Source organism: Canis lupus, chromosome 6 (genome assembly GCF_003254725.2).
Source record: "Canis lupus dingo isolate Sandy chromosome 6, ASM325472v2, whole genome shotgun sequence".
Taxonomy (NCBI): Eukaryota; Metazoa; Chordata; class Mammalia; order Carnivora; family Canidae; genus Canis; species Canis lupus.
The window spans coordinates 21,067,792-21,088,156 of NC_064248.1; the positions used below are offsets into that span (position 1 = coordinate 21,067,792).

At 48.9% G+C, this 20,365-nt stretch overlaps 1 protein-coding gene across 1 annotated transcript in view; it reads right to left on the reverse strand.

Moving 5' to 3' along the window:
* The window catches only part of SLC5A11 (solute carrier family 5 member 11), a 41,325-nt gene extending 21,990 nt beyond the window's left edge, over window positions 1-19,335 (reverse strand). The window contains exons 1-8 of the mRNA XM_025416139.3: window positions 19,252-19,335; window positions 18,895-19,097; window positions 10,725-10,881; window positions 7,539-7,610; window positions 6,222-6,326; window positions 4,958-5,017; window positions 1,725-1,829; window positions 374-479 (exon numbers count right to left, since the gene is read on the reverse strand). Of these exons, the coding sequence (XP_025271924.1) occupies window positions 374-479; window positions 1,725-1,829; window positions 4,958-5,017; window positions 6,222-6,326; window positions 7,539-7,610; window positions 10,725-10,859 (583 nt within the window). The 5' untranslated portion in view covers window positions 10,860-10,881; window positions 18,895-19,097; window positions 19,252-19,335. The remainder of the gene's footprint in view (window positions 1-373; window positions 480-1,724; window positions 1,830-4,957; window positions 5,018-6,221; window positions 6,327-7,538; window positions 7,611-10,724; window positions 10,882-18,894; window positions 19,098-19,251) is intronic.
* Window positions 19,336-20,365: the final 1,030 nt, after the last annotated feature.

Genomic DNA, 20,365 nt, shown 5'->3' on the forward strand with positions numbered 1-20,365 from the left:
TCCTACGATGTAGCTCTGACGGAGATAAAGGAGGCTGCCTGACTTCAGATTCCAGAATTAGAGACACTTACCATCTAGCTTTACAGAATGCATTTAAATAAACATGCTCAGCACTGACAGTACTCAATAAATAGTTCTTCAATCAATAAATGGAAAATAGCTTGATGCAGTTGTGGTGCATCTTTAAATCCTTCCTCTCTGATTGGGAAACCCTCTTCCTTTGAACAAGGGCTTAGAGAAATTACCTTATCTGGGGTCATGGAATGAGGTGTAATGAATGAATGGTTTCAACACATTGGACCACCAGAAGATAGGCCAGGAAAAGATCGGGGGTGCCACAGCCTCTCGAGCATCACCCCTCATTCAGACACACCTGCAATAGTGTACAGAGCCGTGATGGCCAGCAGCCCAACTATGGCCACGTAGAGATCCAGGTGCAGAGACTGCTGGATAAAGATGGCGCCTGCATACATGTCCACCTGGAGAGACATGAAGTTGACAGATGAAAGAATAGACGGACATTTTCAGCACAGGTTTCCCTAAGCCTGGATTCTGGCAAACACAGAAGAGTCCTATACTGCTCTTTCTTAAGCCACCTCTTCCTAGATCGGGGGTCTCAAACTGGAGCCCTGTGGGCCATTACATATGACCCCCATTCACTGGGCTAATCCAACAATCTCCTCAGTGGTCTTCCTGCTTCTACTCTTGGTCTTTTACCCTCCATCCTTGACACGGCAACCTTTATCAAATCTGTAATGATCATATCATCCTTCTCCTGCCCATTAAAATTCTTCAGGGCCCCCGCCCACTGGCCCCAGGATAACATCTACGTAGATATGTTAGAATTGCATGCCAGGCTTCATGGTCTGCTCACCCTTTTGGCCTCATCTTCTTCATTGCTTTTACATTCCCTGCTTCCCCAACAAGCCATGTTCACCCATCTGAAATGCCAGTCCCTCTTCCCTTAGTTGGTGATCCTCCCCGTTCATAATTTCCCTTGTGAAGGCTTCCCCACATCTGTAGCTTCCCACCAGACCGAGAGGGAGAGTTCTGAAAGGATGTTGTCATCCAGCGTCTTTCAAGCCTGCAGCTGGCATAGAGTCAATTATTGTTGTTTGGATTGAATGGAATTCCTCTGCACCCCGCCCCCTCACTTGGGACAAGCTCTCCCCAGCCCCAGCTGGAAGCAGAGGCAGCAGCAGCATGACTCAGGCTGGCTGAGCACATGCAAGCCAAATACATCTGCTTTTGGCCTCTTTCTGGAGATCTGCCCATCCAACCAAAGGTCAGAATGGGACAAGCAAAGAACCCAGGAGTTCTGTTTAAAAAAAAAAAAAAAGAAAAGAAAAAAGAATGGGACAAGCTCAAAGGGCCTCAGCACATCTGATGAATAGCAAATGACTGCCCGATCCCAGAAGGAAGATAGCAGCCCCCACCAAGGATTGGCAGAGCTCTGGGAGTCCCATTCTGTGACCCGCACCATCCTGGCATGTTTCCAAAGAAGCTTTGGCAGGAGAGGACGGAGGCGTCCTTCACCCCACCTTTTCTCCCGTCTTCCTCTGCCCATGCTTATCCTTTCCCCCCATTCCTCCCATCCTCTAACCTCCCTGAAGCCTGCCCCACAGGACAAAATGCACATGCACGGGCAGGACACACTCCCAGTGGGTATAATCGATCTTCTCCCCATGATTTAGGGATTTGACCAAGCTGTGTCCCCTCCTTACCGAGATCTTGGTGAAGATATAGATAAACAGGTAGAGCACAGCCAAGATGATGGGGATCCTGTTGCCACCAAAGCGTTTCCTTAGGTATTCTGGCATCGTGGTGACCTGGGGGACAGAGCTGTGCTGTTACCACCCACCTGATTTGGGACACATGGCCTCAGGGCACTGGCCCCTCCCCTCCCCTCTCTCCTTTCTCCAACTCAGCAGCACTGATGATCTTATCATAGACTTAAGAAAGGAAGAGAAAATGGGGGGAGAGGGGTGGTTTAGTCGGTTAAGAATATGCTAACTCTGGGAAACGAACTAGGGGTGGTGGAAGGGGAGAAGGGCGGGGGGGTGGGAGTGAATGGGTGATGGGCACTGGGCGTTATTCTGTATGTTAGTAAATTGAACACCAATAAAAAATAAATTAAAAAAAAAAAGAATATGCCTTCAGTTCCAGTCATGATTCCAGGGTCCTGGGATTGTGTCCTGTGTCAGGCTCCCTGCTCGGCAGGGAGTTTGTTTCTCCCTCTCCCTCTCCCCTCACTCATGCTGTGTCTCACTTTCTCCTTCTCTCAAATAAATAAAATCTTTTTAAAAAAGACTTTGGGGGGAACGCCTGGGTGACTCAGTGCTTGAGCGTCTGCCTTTGGTTCAGGGCGTGATCCTGGAGTCCTGGGATCGAGTCCCGCATGGGGCTTCCTGCATGGAGCCTGCTTCTCCCTCTGCCTGTGTCTCTGCCTCTCTCTCTGTGTATCTCTCATAAATAAATAAATAAATAAATAAATAAATAAATAAATAAACAAACAAATAAAATCTTTTTAAGAAATAATAAAAAATAAAAATAAAATATACATTGGTGTGGGCACCAGGGTGGACAGTGGTTGAGCATCTGCCTTTAGCTCAGGGTGTGATCCTGTGGTCCTGGGATTGAGTCCCACATCAGGCTCCCCTGCATGGAGCCTGCTTCTCCCTCTACCTGTGTCTCTGCCTCTCTCTCTGTGTCTCTCATTAATAGGTAAGTAAAAATCTTTTTAAAATAATACATTGGGGGTGTAGTCATGTAGCAAAGAAAATTAACACACCAGCTACATTCAATGAATAGTTTATCCTGATTCCATTCATAGATAGATTTTTTTCAAAAGTAAAATGTCACCATACCGTTTAGTTACACATAATGAAATCTGGAAAGCAAAGCAAGGAAGAGAGTACAACGAACACCCAGGAGAAAGCAAGGCATCGTCACGTGCAAAAGGCACAGGGGGCAGGTTATGATTTATGTGTCAATCTGGGTGTTCACTTTACAACAGTTTGTTAAGCCACACATTTGTGTTTTATCTTTTTTTTTTTTTTGCATATTTATTTCCCAATAAAAATGGAGTAGGCAGCTTTTTATCTTTTCCCAGCATTGGCTTTTCTCATGCACTGAATCTCTCCTTTGAATACTTGTATGATGCTGCCCCAAGGGCGTCTAGAACCTGAGAATTTTGTATTGAACAGCATAGCTTGGAGATCCTTTTCCAGCCATCTAACTGACTTCATCCGTTTGCCCAGCAGGATATCCCATAGTGTGGTTATCCTGCTCCCCTATTGATGGACATTGTGGTTGCTCCCACATTTTCCTATTATAAACAACCACAGCTGTCAATTCAAGTCTTCTCCTCCTGCTTCTTCTCAACCTCCAGGCCCGTGAATTCCTCCCTCACTCACAGCAGATACCATTACCTTTTCCTTGCCAGAGAAAGTGGCTGAGAACATCTGGCTGCCCTACCTAGGAAATAACCTGCATCTCCACCCATCTTTACTCCTTTCCATAGAAGGCGCTAATACATACTTATTGATGCTTTGGCCCCAGAGACCATGGGTCCCAGTCCAGTGTTGTTACACCCCAGATATTTTGTCTATAAGGGAACTAGTCACAGGTGGAGGTGGGAAGACCCAGGCCAGCCACTTAAAAAGGTCTTCTTTTATTTAGATTCCTTATTATCTCCAAGGTTACTTAACCACGTACCCCTGCCCTTTATACAGGATCACACTACATCTGGTACAAAGTGAGTTTTAAAATGATTCCTTTAGCACCCTTCCCTACTTTGTGTATTTTTTTAATATTGCATTTTTAAATATTGTCATAATAAAGAGTTAAAATCAGTTCTTGCTTTATGAATAATGTGATCTTGCCCTGTGTGGTAGGACCTCTGAAACAGAATGATGTCTAGACACTAGGAGTGACGTGAAGCTGTCAGATCAAAGGTGATTTTTTATTTTTTTAAATGTTTTATTTAGGGCAGCCCTGGTGGCTCAGCGGTTTAGCACCGCCTTCAGTCCAAGGTGGGATCCTGGAGTCCCACGACAGGCTCCCCGCATGGAGCCTGCTTCTCCCTCTGCCTGTGTCTCTGCCTCTCTCTCTCTCTCTCTGTGTCTCTCTCATGAATAAATAAATAAAACCTTTAAAAAAATAAAATAAATGTTTTATTTATTTATGCATGAGAGGGGGACACAGAGACACAGGCAGAGGAAGAAGCAGGCCCCCTGCGGGGAGCCCAAAGCAGACTCTATCTGGGATTCTAGGATCACGCCCCGCTCAACCGCTGAGCCACCCACACAGCCCAGAAGTGATTTTTTTCAAACTGCTTTTTCAAGGAGTCTAAAACAAGTGCCATTCAGAAACAAAAGTGCTGACCTTTCACATCTGCCAGACATAGCTTCATTTTTACAGTTCTTTTGTGCAAAGGAAGAAAAGTAGTCACATGTTATGGCTTAAACATCTAAAAGATACTATAAGAGTCCCCTGGGTGTCTCAGCGGTTGAGCGTCTGCCTTTGGCTCAGGTCGTGATCCTGGGATCCTGGGATCAGGTCCCGCATCAGGTTTCCTGCAGGGAGCCTGCTTCTCCCTCTGCCTAAGTCTCTGCCTCTCTCTGTATGTCTCTCATGAATGGATAAGTGAAGTCTTTAAAATAAATAAATAAATAAATAAATAAATAAATAAATAAATAAATAACACTATGAGTCTCATGTCTATGTCTTGGCATTGAAAAAAAAATTGTTTTTGAGCTCCCGTTTCTTACCAAGTGTGAGGTGTTCAGGAGGGGGGTCCCCAGGTCTCGTCTTTCCAGTGTCCCTCACCCTGAGGGCATCCCCCCACCCCCAGGGACCGGCTAATGGATGTCCTCAGGTGGGAGGGAGGGAACATGAGGGGGACCCTCCCAAGGAGTTTCCCCATCCCATAGCACCCCGACTCCCTCAGACTCACCTGACCAGCGATATAGATGGGAAGGAAGATCCAGGCCAACATGAGCACCAGAAACAAGCCCTGCCCAAGAAAACAGAGTCAGGACTCGCCTCCCACCCACAGCCAAGTGCTGATTTGGGTTTCCCTCTGCACCTGGAGGGACCTGGCCTGGCTCTTCCTTGGGTTCAGGACCTCCTCATATTTCCATGGTGAAATGGGACAAGGGGATGAAGGAGGAAGGAATGGAAATATGTGAACCCTGTTATGCGGTAATGTGCATAGTGAACTTAAGCCTGCAGCACAGAATAAGCATTTTTAAAATGTTAGTCATGGGGCACCTGGGTGGCTCAGTGGGTTACACATCTGCTTTCAGCTCAAATGTGATCTTGGGGTCCTGGGATGGAGCTCTGCACTGGGTTCCCTGCTCAGCAAAGGGGTCTGCTTCTCCCTCTCTCTCTAGCCCTAAACCCCCAACCTTTAACCCCTGCTTGTGTGCACTCTCTCTCTCTTGCTGCCTCTCTCTCTCAAATAAATAATAAAACCTTTTTAAGAAAAATAAAAATAAAACTGTTAATCAGTATGAAGGTGAAAATCCCTACTGATTGTGCATGCCCACCTCTCAGTGAAAATCATACTTCGCATGAGCCCCACGACACAGGACAGTGTGTCCTAACTCTTGGGGATCTGTAGGGTGGCATAAAAGTCAAGAACCACTGAACCACAGAACTACATTTTTGTGACGGCTGACTGGTATCCAATACACAGAAATACCTTTGGATCCCAGGACACTTTCTATCATCTGCATCCACAAGGGAGAGGTTCTGAGCCCTCCTCTCCCACACATTGGCTTGTTGGGGTCCAGCTTTCTGGACCCACCTCAAGCAAACCCAGGTGAGACAGAAGCCTGAAGACTAGGGGTGCCATTGGTGCTTCCTGCTTGTTTTCTCATGAAGTAAAATTCTATTTTTAAAAAAGTATATGGCAGGGGCACCTGGTGGCTCAGTCAGTTAAGCATCCATCTCTTGGTTTTGGCTCAGGTCATGATCTCGGGGTTGGGAGATCAGGGTCTGCCTTGGGCTCCGCACTCAGCAACAGAGAATACTTGGTTTTCTCTCCCTCTGCCCCTCCCCTCACTCCAGCGTGCATGTGTGCACTCTCTCTCATAAATAAATAAATAAATAAATAAATAAATAAATAAAATCTTAAAAAAAAAAAAAGTTACACGGCACTCACACTCTCCCCCCAGGATCCATTAGAGCTGTATCCACCCTGATAAAATACTTACACTCAACTCATAAGCAGTGACAGAAATGCCTGTAGCAGCTCCCGACCCTGCCAGGCCAACAAAATGTCCACTTCCAACATTGCTGGCAAACAAGGATGCCCCCACCTGTGGGGAGATGGACAAGTCAGATCTGGGAGCCAAGGTTTATGGTACCTTCTCCCCACCCCTAGTTCTTCCCATGCTCCAGAGACACCAAGACAGAAGAAGTGGAGAAGGCAAAGCCATCCCTAGCCTATCTGGCACATTTTCTTCAAGCTAAAAAAAGAATCTTCTCCCCCGAGACTCTTTTATTTCCATCTTTCAGAAATTGGCATAATAAATATGCATATTTATGATGGCTAAAATGTGAATTGTGCCCTATAGGATTGTGCAGTGCACAATATGAACAACTGAACGCAGCTTCCCTGGGGGAAAGGATGACCGGTATTGTGGACGGTGCTTTATGATGAAAATCAGGAAGCCTGTGTTATATCCCAGTTCTGCTTCTAACTTAGCAAAGTAGATAGCCCTCCTTCTGGTAGAACACTAAGTGGCCAATGCATATACTCATTGTATCCAATGCCTGGTCTCAACTGATTAGCCCAGACAGCCTTGGGCACCTGGCCCAAGCTGGGTCAATTACATTTTCTCTCCTGGGAATCTGGAACTGGGACATCATCTCTGTTACTAAATCCTAGCTAGTTTCTCTCGCTGAAGCCTGTATTCTCTCGGTTCAATATAGAGATTAGCCTGTGATGGAAAGTTGATAAAGATTTATTAGTAAAAAAAAAAAAAATAAGGAAATAAAAATAAATAAAAATATTTATTAGTACCAAGCTGTGACTTTTTCTTTTATGTAATCAGGAGGATTGACAGAGAGTAGGAAAAGGATTATGTTCACTACTATGTAATTTGATGATATTTAATGCTGTGCCAGCTTGCAATGGAGAAATCTTTGGGCAATTGTTACTCATACTTCAGGAAACAGTAGAGTATAAGATCCTTTGGGAATAATGCTCATCCAGAAGAAAAGAAGTTGCTATGGGCAGATGGAAGGAAGGAAAAAAGAAAGGAAGGAAGGGAGGGAGGGAAACCATGTCCTAGTGACATCACTTGAGCCTCTGCCCTCAGCCATACCTGAAACCAACCTAACTAGATTTTTCCCTTAGGTGAGCTGATGAATTCTTTTTGTTCCAATTTGCATTGGAGCTAAGCCTTCTCTAGCCTTGACTTCCACACAGCACGCAACCAGAATTCTGAGAGACCAAAGGCTAAACAGAACATTAGCACTGGAATAATCTTTGAGAAGTGACTTTAATTGAACCAAAGATCACTTACTGGCCACCACACCATGTCCGCTCCAGCAAGGAAGTAGCCTTTCACTGTGTCTCTCTTGGTCTTCACTGTTGACTGAAACAAAGAAGAGGGGTGGATAAAAATCACAGGCATCCCAGAGTGCCTGGACCCTGGATTACCAACTGGGAGTCCAGCAGGCCAGACTTGGACATCAAATATAGTTTGGGTGTTTGTTTGTTTGTTTGTTTTTTACCCACAGTTAATTACCCACAGTTAATTTTGGGATCCCTGGGTGGCTCAGCAGTTTAGCACCTGCTTTTGGCTCAGGGTATGATTCTGAGTTCCACATCAGACTCCCTGCATGGATCCTGCTTCTCTCCTGCCTGTGTCTCTGCCTGCCTCTCTCTCTCTCTCTCTCTCTCTCTCTCTCTCAGTGTCTCTCTCATGAATAAATAAATAAAATCTTTTAAAAATATTTTTTTAATTTCAATGCTTTAGAGAAGATATACATTCTTCAGTTCAATTCAACCCCTACCACTCCTTGCTTCACATTCTTTTAAAAATATTTTTTTAATTTCAATGCTTTAGAGAAGATATAAATTCTTCAGTTCAATTCAACCCCTACCACTCCTTGCTTCACATACTTATGGCTCACCTATGCATTTGAGTTTTCAACCCATGGCTCATCTAAGAGAGCTCATGATGGGCACCACTTATTGAGTGTTAGTGCTGCATTGCACCATAGTAGCACAGCTGTCTGACACCACACTATGCATCTTACAGCATCATCTCATGTTAATCCCTACCAACCTCCATGAAGTTGCTGTCATTAGACCAATCTAACTGATGAATTAATGGAGGCTCAAAAGCAAAGTTACTTATCTTGTGCCACATTTCTAGAAGGGCCAGGAATTCAGACCCAGGTTTGATTTGGGAACCCATGTTCTTAGCTGGTCTCCAAAACCATCTTTAGAAGGAATGAGCTTCCAGGCATTAAGGGTGTTTGAATAGAGACATGTTGGCTACTGAGTAGCTTGTTGGATCTTGGTTAAGTTGTTGAACTCTGAGCTTGGGCGTGAATGTTGGTAAGGGGATTCTTACTGGATAGGAGATGGCATGAAATGGTATCTTATCATCCCTGCAAATGCTCTTGCTATAGAAATAACAGAAGCTGTGGTTCATTCCAGCTGAATCCTGACACAGCAAGTTTTTGTTTTTGTTTTTTTAAAAAAAGAACTCCTTGGGGCACCTGGGTGGCTCGGTGGCTCGGTGGCTCGGTCTGCCTTCAGCTCAGGTCGTGATCCTGGGATTGAGTCCCACATGGGGCTTCCCATAGGGAGTCTGCTTCTCCCTCTGCCTATGTCTCTGCCTCTCTCTGTGTGTCTCTCATGAATAAATAAGATCTTAAGAAAAAAAAAAAACTCTTTGAACAGTCATTTAAATCCAAGGCTTCCCAAACCAGTAGTACATCAGTCTCCCAGTTTTCTTATGAAAATATAGATTCCTGGGATCCCTGGATGGCGCAGCGGTTTAGCGCCTGCCTTTGGCCCAGGGCGCGATCCTGGAGACCCGGGATCGAATCCCACGTCGGGCTCCCGGTGCATGGAGCCTGCTTCTCCCTCTGCCTGTGTCTCTGCCTCTCTCTCTCTCTGTGACTATCACAAATAAATAAATACCTTAAAAAAAAATTAAAAAAAAAAAAAAAAGGAAAATATAGATTCCTGGTGACTCCAACTTCACCCTCCCCTAATCCTGACCCCAAGTCTGTCTGACTTGAAAGCTCTTACTTTTAACATCTCATCCATCTCAGTATGTTCTGCTAAGGGGTAGGGGGCAGAGAAAGGCCAGATGTAGGGTCTTTGGGATTTCCAACACTTTTATCCCCTTCTTGACCTGGAAGGGGGAACTCTAAGGAGTAAGAGTAGAAAAATTATAAACAGTTGGATTGAGGGACACTTTGTTTTTTAAGGCAATACAGACACATGTCTCAAAAATAAAAGCAACTTAAAATGACATACAGTGAGAGGCACCTGGGTGGCTCAGCAGTTGAGCATCTGCCCTCAGCTCAGGGCGTGATTCTAGAGTTCCGAGATCTAGTCCCACATCAGGCTTCCTGCATGGAGCCTGCTTCTCCCTCTGCCTATGTCTCTGCCTCTCTCTCTCTCGCTCTCTCTCTGTGTGACTATCATAAATAAATAAAAGAAAACAAAAAACACTTAAAAAAAAAAGCATGAAAAGATATCCAAGAGACTATGTTAGGTGGAAATTAGCAAGGTAAAAAAACATATGTAATAAGTTACTTCCTGTTTAAGAAAGAGGTAAATACACATAATAATATTTGCTTGGATTTCTATAAGGAAACTCAAACTAAGGTATGAACAAGTTAACAATAGTAGTTGCCTGTGGAGGGTACGGTAGTAGTAGTGAGACTTTTCACTGTATGTCGCTTTTTTCTTTTTTTTTTTTTTAAGATTTTATTCATTTGTTTATGAGAGACACACAGAGAGAGGCAGGGGCATAGGCAGAGGGAGAAGCAGGCTCCGATCCTGGGACCCCAGGATCACACCCTGAGCCAAAGGCAGATGCTCAACCACTGAGCCACCCAGGTGCCTCTCACTGTATGTCATTTTAAGTTGCTTTTATTTTTGAGACATGTGTCTGTATTGCCTTAAAAAACAAACAAAAAAGCCAAAACAAAAACCAAACCTTCCTTTAAAGAGTTTTTATTTATTTATTTATTTATTAGAAACACACAGAGAGAGAGAGAGAAATTGAGAGAGAGAGAGGCAGAAACACAGGCAGAGGGAGAAGCAGGCTCCATGCAAGGAGCCTGACGTGGGACTCGATCCTGGGTCTCCAGGATCACACATGGGCTGAAGGCAGCGCTATACCGCTGAGCCACCAGGGCTGCCCCAAACCTTCCTTTAAAAAAGAAAATAGAACACGGCCTTCAAAGTGAAGGAGATATGGATTCAACTCCAGCTCTGCTTACTAATTTATAAGGACCTTACATTTCTGAGCCTCAGTTTCCTCACCTGTAAAATGGGCACATTGATAGTGTCTTCTTTGTAGATGTCTGTGCAAAGTACGTGGGGTAACATAAATGTAAATGCCTAAGACGGCGCCTGACACATGGTCAACACTCAGTACATTTTTACAGGTGTAAAGTTCCGACTACTTTATGAGCTTGAGTTAGTTTCTTCCCGTGTCTCCCCTGGCCTGGCTTACCCAGAGTCCCACAGCCAGGACAAAGATGAAGTACAGAACCAGCACGGCGATGTCACCCGGCTCCAGGCTCCTCTGGGGAAAAGCCTCCAGGGGATCTGACTGGGGGGTCTGAGGGCTGCTGGAGCTGCTCTCCATGGTCCTGAGCACACTCTCCAACCTGCAGGAAGTGCAAATGTGTCAGGGGCCAGAACCAGAGGCGCATCGCCCACACTCTCTGGGGCTGCCTCCTCGGAGCACCCAAATGAGAGGACACCCACAGAGGGATGTGTGGTAGGGACATCACCCGGGAAGGCAGAGCCACCCACCCATCTCTCTGTCCATCCGTTCACTCATTCATTCAGCAAATACAGTAAAGCCAACAGCTAATTTTTAGCAATTCAGCCCTCACTTGGCAAATATTAAGAATAAACAGCATGAATAGTACAAATGGTTTCATCATCCAAGAGTGTGAGTCAAACAAGACACCGGAGTTGCTCCTCATTTCTGAGGAACCTCTGAGCTAGGTGATGGTCAAGCTGACAATTTTGTCGACGGATCAGCTAAACACCATGATCTTGTTCTAATGCTGGATAGGCCCATAAAATTCCACATATTTAGTGATATACATATTGCCTCCGACATGCCAGGCATCATCCTAAGTGTTTACTATTCATGAGCTGTCATCATTCCCATTTTACAGATGGGAAAATTGAGGCACAGCGACTTTAAGTAACTTGCCCGAGGTAATACAGCTCAAGTGGTAGAGCTGGGATTTGAAGGCAAATGATCTTGCTCCAGAATGTATATTTTGAACCACTAACTAAGTTGTTTCTCAGTGTCCTGCACTTGTGTGGGCAATTTAAGGGATTTCTTTTTTTTTTTTAAGATTTATTTATTTATTTTATTTATGAATGATAGACATAGAGAGAGAGAGAGGCAGAGACACAGGAGGAGGGAGAAGTAGGCTCCATGCCGGGAGCCCAACGTGGGACTCGATCCCGTGACTCCAGGATCACATCTTGTGCCAAAGGCAGGCACTAAACCGCTGAGCCACCCAGGGATCCCCAATTTAAGGGATTTCTAAGGTGAGCAGATAAATGTTCCCTTCAAGGATGTGTACATTCTAATCCCCAGAACCTGTGACTATATTAGGTTATATGGCCAGAAAACAAATTTAAAGATTTTTCCTGGATTATCTGAATGAGCCTGTTGCAACCACAGGGGTCCTTAAAAGTGAAGAGAGAATCAGAAGAGAGAACCAGAGATGACAGCGAGAGAAGGATTTGGCCCAGTGTTGTTGGCTTTGAAGATGAAGAAATAGGGATGGCAAGCCAAGGAATGCAGGCAGCTTCTAGAAGCTGGAAACAAGTTAATGCGTTCCACCCTAGAGCCTCTGAAAGGAACTCAGCCCTGCTGCCACCTTGAGGTTAGCCCAGTGAGACTCACTTAGAACTTCTGACTTCCGGAACCGTCAGATAATAACCTTGTGTTGTTTCAAGCTGCTGCGTTGCTGGTAATTGGAAACTAATAAAATTCCCAAGGGTGATTTTCGACCTTTAGTGATTTGGGCATTGACTTATTCCTGTGTTAATGTGTGACTCCACTCTGGGGTTTGGGGAATGAAAAGACTCAGTCCCTGACCTCTACGATGTGTAGCCCAATACTGGGAAATTCACTCATCAGATAACAACACAAAGATGTTCCATATAAAGGAGGGGCTTAGAGGCAGATGTGCTAAGGATTCAAGCTTAGAAGCATAAATCAGGGGCTCCTGGGCGGCGGGCGGGGCGGGGGGGGGGGCGGTGCGGGTTGAGTCAGTTAAGCATCTGCCTTCGGCTCAGGTCATAATCCCGGAGTCCTGGGATCTGGATCGAGCCCCACCCCCCCACTGGGCTTTCTGCTCAGAAGAGAACCTGCTTCTCCCACTTCCTCTGCCACTCCCCCTCCTTGTCTTCATGCTCTCTCAGTCAAGTAAATATAATCTTAAAAAAAAATCAATAGGACTTGGTGATTTGTTGACAGGGTAATAAGAACTAAGGAGTCGGGATCCCTGGGTGGCAGAGCGGTTTGGCGCCTGCCTTTGGCCCAGGGCGCGATCCTGGAGACCCGGGATCAAATCCCACATCGGGCTCCCGGTGCATGGAGCCTGCTTCTCCCTCTCCCTGTGTCTCTGCCTCTCTCTCATCATAAATAAATAAAAATTTTAAAAATCTTTTTTTTGGGGATCCCTGGGTGGCGCAGCGGTTTGGCGCCTGCCTTTGGCCCAAGGCGCGATCCTGGAGACCCGGGATCGAATCCCACGTCGGGCTCCCGGTGCATGGAGCCTGCTTCTCCCTCTGCCTGTGTCTCTGCCTCTCTCTCTCTCTCTCTGTGACTATCATAAAAAAAAAAAAAAAAAGAACTAAGGAGTAATTTCGTGCTTCTGCTCAGAGTTGCCCACAGACAGAGCAGCCTGATTACCTGGGCAGGATGATCCTTGTTTCTAGAGTAGGTTTCTTCGACTTCAAAATCCCTGACATTTTGGGCAGGATAATTCTTTGTTATGGGGTGAGAAGGCTATCCTGTGCAGTGGAGGATTTTAACAGCCTCACCAGGAGCTCCCTACCAGATGCCTTACTGCCCGGAAAGAGGCAGCTGGATGTTCACTTGGAGAAGGTGCCTCGGGGGGGCGCTCCAAGATCTTAAGTTCCCTTCCCACATCAAGGATAGCTTTGGACTTAACCCCAGGGGCTGCACCTTGCTTTGTTCTGTAGGCCAGGTGGTCACAGCTGTTCAGACCTTGGACAAGGCGTGGCCCCCTCCCGGGAAGGGAGAACCCCAGCAACCAGGGATCCACTGCATTTATGGAGAAGAAGGAAGGAAGAGAGAGGAGAGAAGGAGAAGGGGGGGAAACAGCTGGTACTGGGAACACCCAGCTCACTTACTCTGTCCTAATGCAGGAAGAAGGAAGTAGCAGAAGCCGGGATGCCCTTCAGTCTAAATTTTATGATCATCGTCCTCCATGAAATTAGATAATAACCTGCTTGGAACTAACCTCACTGATCCATGCACTTGCAAAGCCTTCATGCAAGAACATGGGAAGGAGACTGCTGTTTCTAGGGTGGGGGCAGAGGCTCATAAAGGGGCACCTGGGTGCCTAGGTCATTTGAATGTCTGACTCAGGATTTCATCTCAGATCATGATTTCCAGATCAGGAGATCCAGCCCGGGTGATGGGCTCGGGCCCCACACTCAGGGCAGGATCTGCTTAAGATTCTCTCTCCCTCTGCCCCTCCCCCACTCCCGCTCTCTAAAATATTAAAAAAAAAAAAAAGGACGGAAAGGCACATTCTGGGGACTTGGGGAGGAGAGGCCTAGATGGTCCCTCGAATTATCTCAGGGGTGAAATCCCTATTAGGTAGGGAGTGCTATTGTCCATCACAGGTGAGGCAAGGAACCTGTGGCTCTGGGAGGTTTAGCATCATGTCCAAAGCCAGGGCGCAAACCCACATCTGTATGGTTTCACAGCCTGTGTTTTTTTTTTTTTTTTAATTTATTTATGATAGTCACAGAGAGAGAGAGAGAGAGGCAGAGACATAGGCAGAGGGAGAAGCAGGCTCCATGCACCGGGAGCCCGACGTGGGATTCGATCCCGGGTCTCCAGGATCGCGCCCTGGGCCAAAGGCAGGCGCCAAACCGCTGCGCCACCCAAGGATCCCCCACAGCCTGTGTTTTTAAACACTTCAACCTGCTGCTTCCAAATCGCGGGGCTTTGGGGAAGGATGAGGGCTAGGAGCTCAGGACGCAGTCCAAGGTGGAGATTGATGCTGAACTGGGGAGTGGGGTGGTTTGTTCTAGAACCCAGCAGGTCTGGAAGGGAGGCAGGAGGGCCAGTGGGTGGAGGGGCGGGCCAGCCCCTCCCCCAGCTGCCCCTTGCAGGCCTCTGCCCGCCAGGCACCGAGGGCGAGGGCGGCGGGAGCCCATAAACAACTTATTCATCCGGGCCCTGGGCAGGCTGGCACGGACTCCAGGCTCTTCCTGGGCCCAGGGAGGTGGGGGCCCTGCAGGGGCTGGGAGGGACTGGCCGTCTGCACGGCAGGAACAGGCGCGGGGACCCGGTGCTGAAGGGCCCGGCCTGGCGCTCACTCCACCGCGGCCCTCTGACCGCGTCTGCTCAGCCCTGGGAGGCAGACGCTGTCCCCAGTCCCCTCCACAGGCGGGAAAGGGAGGCGTGAAGACGGTGCGGGTGCTAGCCACTTGCTTCAAGGTCACAGTAAATGCCAGAGGTGGGATTCAAACCCAGGTCCTCGACTGTAGGAGCTCGCATTGTCCACTACTGGCTGCTCTGTCTTTACTGCCTCCCTTCCTCCTGCCCTTCCTTCCTGTCTGCCCCCTCGTTCACTCCTTCCCTCCCTCCTTCTGTTTCCACACACACACACACACACACACACACACACACACACACATATTTATTAGGCACCAGCTGTGTGCCAGGCTCTGTGCTGGGCCCTGGGGACTCAGTGGGACAAACATTAAGCACCAGCTGTGTTCCAGGCTCTGTGCTAGACACAGAGGACAAAGTAGTGAACAGACACGGTCCCCATTCTGGTGGGTTCCTCCACCGGCCCCTCGCAGCACTGTGCACAAGAGCCCCTTGCACTGCTCCTTGCACAGTGCTCTTGCCCGGCTCCAGGACGGCCACGCTGGGGGTGGGCTCCGGCTTCACCTCCTGCGAGGGACCCTCTGTGACTGCGGGCAGGGGTAACGGGAGTCTGGACAAAGCCGGCGTTGTAACAATGGCTTTGTTTGCCAGAACACCCTGGCCTCGCGGTCACCAATGGGCTGGAGAACAAAGAAGCTCAGCACCCAGGGACGCTGCTCACCCTTTTCCTTTGAGCCAGTTACATAATTTGCCACGCCTCGGTGCGAGGAAAAGACCAGAAACATGGCCACAGGTGGGGCGGGGGCATCTGGTTCCTTAGCTGGCTCCCCCATGTGCGTCCACTGCAGGAGGGGGTGCAGGAGAATGGGGGTGAACATTATTTTTTATAACTTTTGTGTGTCTTGAAACATTTCATAACAAAAAAAAACAAGACTTACAGGATAAACCCATCTGCGTATATTAAATACATTCCAAGACATGAAATAGCTCGATGTATTTTAAATAGCTCGATGCAGGCCTATCTGCCAAGGAATGTCAAACGCATTAGTGGGGGGGCAGAGAGCATTAGTGGGGGGGCAGAGAACGAGAGAAAGAGGCAGGGAGAGGGGGAGGGGCCATGCATAGACCAGAGATGAAGACAATTTTACTACAAGTTTTAATTATAGACGAAAACTCTCTGGAAAAGAGATGTACTCTGACAAAGGGTGGAGATATTAGAGCTGCATTGCCCAGTTCAAATCCCAGCTCTACATCTTTTTTTTTTTTTTAAGATTTTATTTATTTATTCATGAGAGACACACAGAGAGAGGCAGAAACACAGGCAGAGGGAGAAGCAGGCTCCATGCAGGGAGCCCTATGGGGGACTCGATCCTGGGACTCTGGGATCACGCCCTGGGCTGAAGGCAGCGCTAAGCTGCTGAGCCACCTGGGTGTCCCCCAGCTCTGCTTCTTACTAGCTTCGTGACCTTAGGTCAAGAAACTCTGAGGGTCAGTTTTCTCATCTGTAAAATGGAGATAGGTCAGTTAAGCTCAGGTCTGGACCTGGAGGTCATGAGTTCAAGCCCCAGATTGCACTCCATGCTGGGCATGGAATCTACTTAAAAAAGAAAGAAAAAGCAGATAGTAATCAGATCTGTCGCAGGTTTGTTAAGAGCATTACCGGAGTTCATTATATAGTACGATTAAGTCTAGAATACTTGAGTCTGTCTCTGCCCTTGTTATAAAAAAGGGTGGGGGGCACCTGGGTGGCTCAGAGGATTGTGTCTGCCTTGGGCTCTGGTGATGATCTCCAGGTCCTGGGATCAAATCCCATGTAGAGCTCTTGGCTCAGCTGGGAGCCTGCTTCTTCCTCTGCCCTCTCCCCTTGCTCGTGCTCTCTCTGTCTCTCTTTCAAATGAATAAATAAAATCTTTAAAAAAGAAAAAATAGAGCCTGCACTTTGTGGTCCAGCAGATCCCGACCACCTGCATGTGTGAATCTCATTTTAAATGCACAGCCCCCCAAGAGGTCAGGTCTTGGATCAACCCCATTGAACAGGTGAAGAAAACAGAGCAGAAGGCCCTGGGCCCAAGGTCACACCACTGGTAAATGACTGAAACCAGGTCCAGCCTGGGCTTTAAGCCCTGAGCTGGTAACCATTGCCTGGTACTGGACCCTTGGCAGGGAGAACTCCAGGGGTGATGACCTTTGGTAATGAGCTTATCTCATAATTTCCTAAAGAATAGAGCATCCAAATGCCAAGGAGGCATCACAAGGGGGTCACATCCCATTTGGAGACCAGGCTGTTCAACCCCAGTCCCTGCCCCACCCCATGCGATGGCCACTGCGCCCACCCTGATGCTGTACCAGACATTAGAGAGCCTTAGGTCATGCGTTCAATCACTCACTCACCCACCCAGTGGTCCTCGAGTGCCCGTGATGTGTGGGGCACCGCGCCCAAGCCCGGCCAGCGGCTGCCACGGCATGCAAGCACACCATCGAAGCATTCAGGGGGTCTTTTTCGGCTCCCAGGATCTAATGCTCCCTAATTCATTCCAGTCTACTTCCCGAGCATGGCTAAATCCACCCATTTTTCCCTCTCCTTTACTTCCAGTGCTTGCACCCAAGCCAGCTGCACTTCGTCTAGACCAGCACAAGGACCTCCCGCCTCCCCTCCTTCCATTCCACCCCTCAGATGGAAGCCAGAGGGATCTCTGGCCAGGTGTGGTCAACCGCAGAATCGTGCTGCCACTAATGTGCCCTGCGATGGCCCGCCCTCACCTCACCCCGGCCCTCTTCCTATTCCTGGTGGTAGGGTCTTTGCCGTTCTGTTCCCTCTGCCTGGAATGCTCTTCCCTATGGCCTCGGCTTGATCAGCTGCTACCCACCCTTCAGATGTCACCCTATCGTCACAGCCCCAGAGGAGCTCCCTCTCAGCCTCAATCTAAATCGAGTCCTTGGAACGCCTGGGTGGCTCAGTGGTTGAGAATCTGTCTTTGGCTCAGGGCATGATCCCAGGGTCCTGGGATCAAATCCTGTATCGGGCTCCCCACAGGGAGTCTGCTTCGTCCTCTGCCTCTCTCTCTCTCTCTCTCTCTGTGCCTCTCATGAATAAATAAATAAAATCTTTTAAAAAGCAATCAAGTCCTTGATTTGCCGACCTAGCAAACATGACCTCTCATCACTGCTGAATCACACATCTGATTTGTATGAATGTTTCACTGCTGCCCATCCCCGCTACGCCATAAGCTCCTTGCAGGCAGGGACCGTGTCTGTCCTACTCACATGGTGTCCCCAAAGCTGGCACTCAACAAACATCTGTGCAACAAATACGGAATTTTCAGAGCTTTTGCCATATGCCCTTGTACATTATCACACACACACACACACACACACACACACACCCCACCTCCCACCCCCCACCCCACAGAAAGTCCTATCCCCAGGGCCCGGGGAGGGCACCTGTCTCATCGGCTTCCCTAGAATCATTTAGCAGAAAACTGGATATTGTGGGTAAGCTCCCAGTTTTGCTGGTTGAGGCTCGACTTTGCACACTTGTGCACACTTGGACGTGTTTCTAGTGGCTCTCAGTCTCTATGAATTAGGGTGGCTGTGTCCTCGGGGCTGACCGTCCAGTGAGACCAGGCCCAGGATGTGACGCCCTCTGCACGTGCCCAGCACGTTCCAGCAAAACTCGTATTTGCCTGGCAAGTAGCAGCTGGACGCGTGACAGCAAGCATAGACATTGCCACCTGCATTTCACTTTGGGTCCTTGAGAGACGCCAGGCCTGTAGCCTGGGCTGAAGTTTACACTCCCCTTTAACAGATAAGAATCCGAGGCTCAGTGAACTGAGTCTCTGACCGTGGGAAGGGGAAGGACAGGGACCTGCACCTGGTGCCACTGGCTGTACCCACTCCCCCAAATGTACTCCACTCCTCCGGTATGTGAGCACCCCAACCCCGGGCTCACAGCTGGAGTCCTCTCAGCCACCACCACCTCCAGTCCTCCCACCAGCCTCCCCAGTTTGCAGAATAGCTGTTAGGCTGGGCGGGGGCAGGTAGGGAATCTTACCTTCTTCTGGGTGCTGGGCTCACCTGCCCTGGGTAGGGGGGGCCCCGTCCGTGGCTTCTGAGGCAGGAGGACTGTGCGAGGAGGGGGACACCTGGGCCCCTCTGCTCTCACGGCCAGTGCTTAAGAGGACGGTGGCTGCCCTCTCCTGCACCGCCTACAGCTGGGAGTCTCCTTGCGGGTCAAACTCCAAATTCCAGGCTGGGCTGCAGCAGGGATCAGAGGAAGAGAATGATCTCCCCAGGCCAAGCAGAGGCTGGGCCCAGTCCTGAACCCTTGAACTTGAACTCGGAGCAGGCTTCTGTGGGGAGGATGGCCTGCCCTTAGCTCCGCCCACACAGCCTCCACTGAGGGCCTCACCTGGAGGGGGGCCCATGGCAGGGAGGGGTAGGGGAGCGCAGGAGCCCCGCACTGTCCTGCTGCACTCACCCACTCTTCCAGGCCCGCCTCCACGCTGGGGACAGGCGGGCTTGGGACGGGCTGGGGGAGGGGGGAGGAGAGATGCTGGCGGGGGAGGCAGGGGACAGCGGAAAAATCCCAGGAGGGCACTCGCAGCCCGGGCCCCACCGCAGCAGCAGCAGGGACAGTGAGACACCACGCTTTGTTCAGCCCCTTTTCCCGGGTGTGCTCCAGACCAAGGCTGGGCAAAAAGACAGGCATCTGGAACCCAGGGGAGACATCGGGAGGGCCCATGACACCAGGACCGGCAGTGCAGGACGGCAGAAGGCTTTCACTGGATGCTCTGAGCATTCCAAAACATTTTTAAATAGATACCAGCATTTACAAACCAGGAGACTTGAAACGAGACTCTGACTTCTCACTTTCATAGAACATTCTGAAGATCTGGCCACACCAGGCCCACATGGCCACGGGGCAGCTGCTGGCCAGAGCAGAGGTGTGGCCACCCTGTCATCACAGACCCCACCTCCAACCCCCCTCTCTCCCTCAGTAGCCCCAGGGGGGCTCAGGGTGTGCAGCCCTGCCCCCCAGGCCCCTGCCCCCGCACAGGGTAATTCAGAAAGACCAGAGTAGTGACTCCGCCCCAGGCTTTGTTCCAAGGGCTTTCTTTCCACATTTTGCTCACTTGATCTTTTTATCAACCCTCTAAGGCAGATTCTATGATTATCTGGCTTTCACAGAGGAGGAAGGAGAGGTAAAGGCAGTAATGGAAGAGAGTGGTAGGAAAGGCAGGCAGGGAAAGGGACCCCACCACCACCCCCATCCTAAGAGGAAACTCCCCTTAAAAGGAAAAAGACCCCATCCTATCCTAAGCTTTACAGGAAGGAAGGGAATGGCCTTGGGTGTCTAACCCAGGCCCCCAGGCCAGCTCAACTGGCCAGTGGGATATTTCAACAAAGAGCTTGAAAAAAAAAAAAAAAAAAAGAGCTTGATCTGGTGGCCCGAGGCTGGCTGGCATGCCCTAGGGTCAGGGGCGGCCACCGCCCTCTTCATCCTCCAGGCTACAAAACAGCAC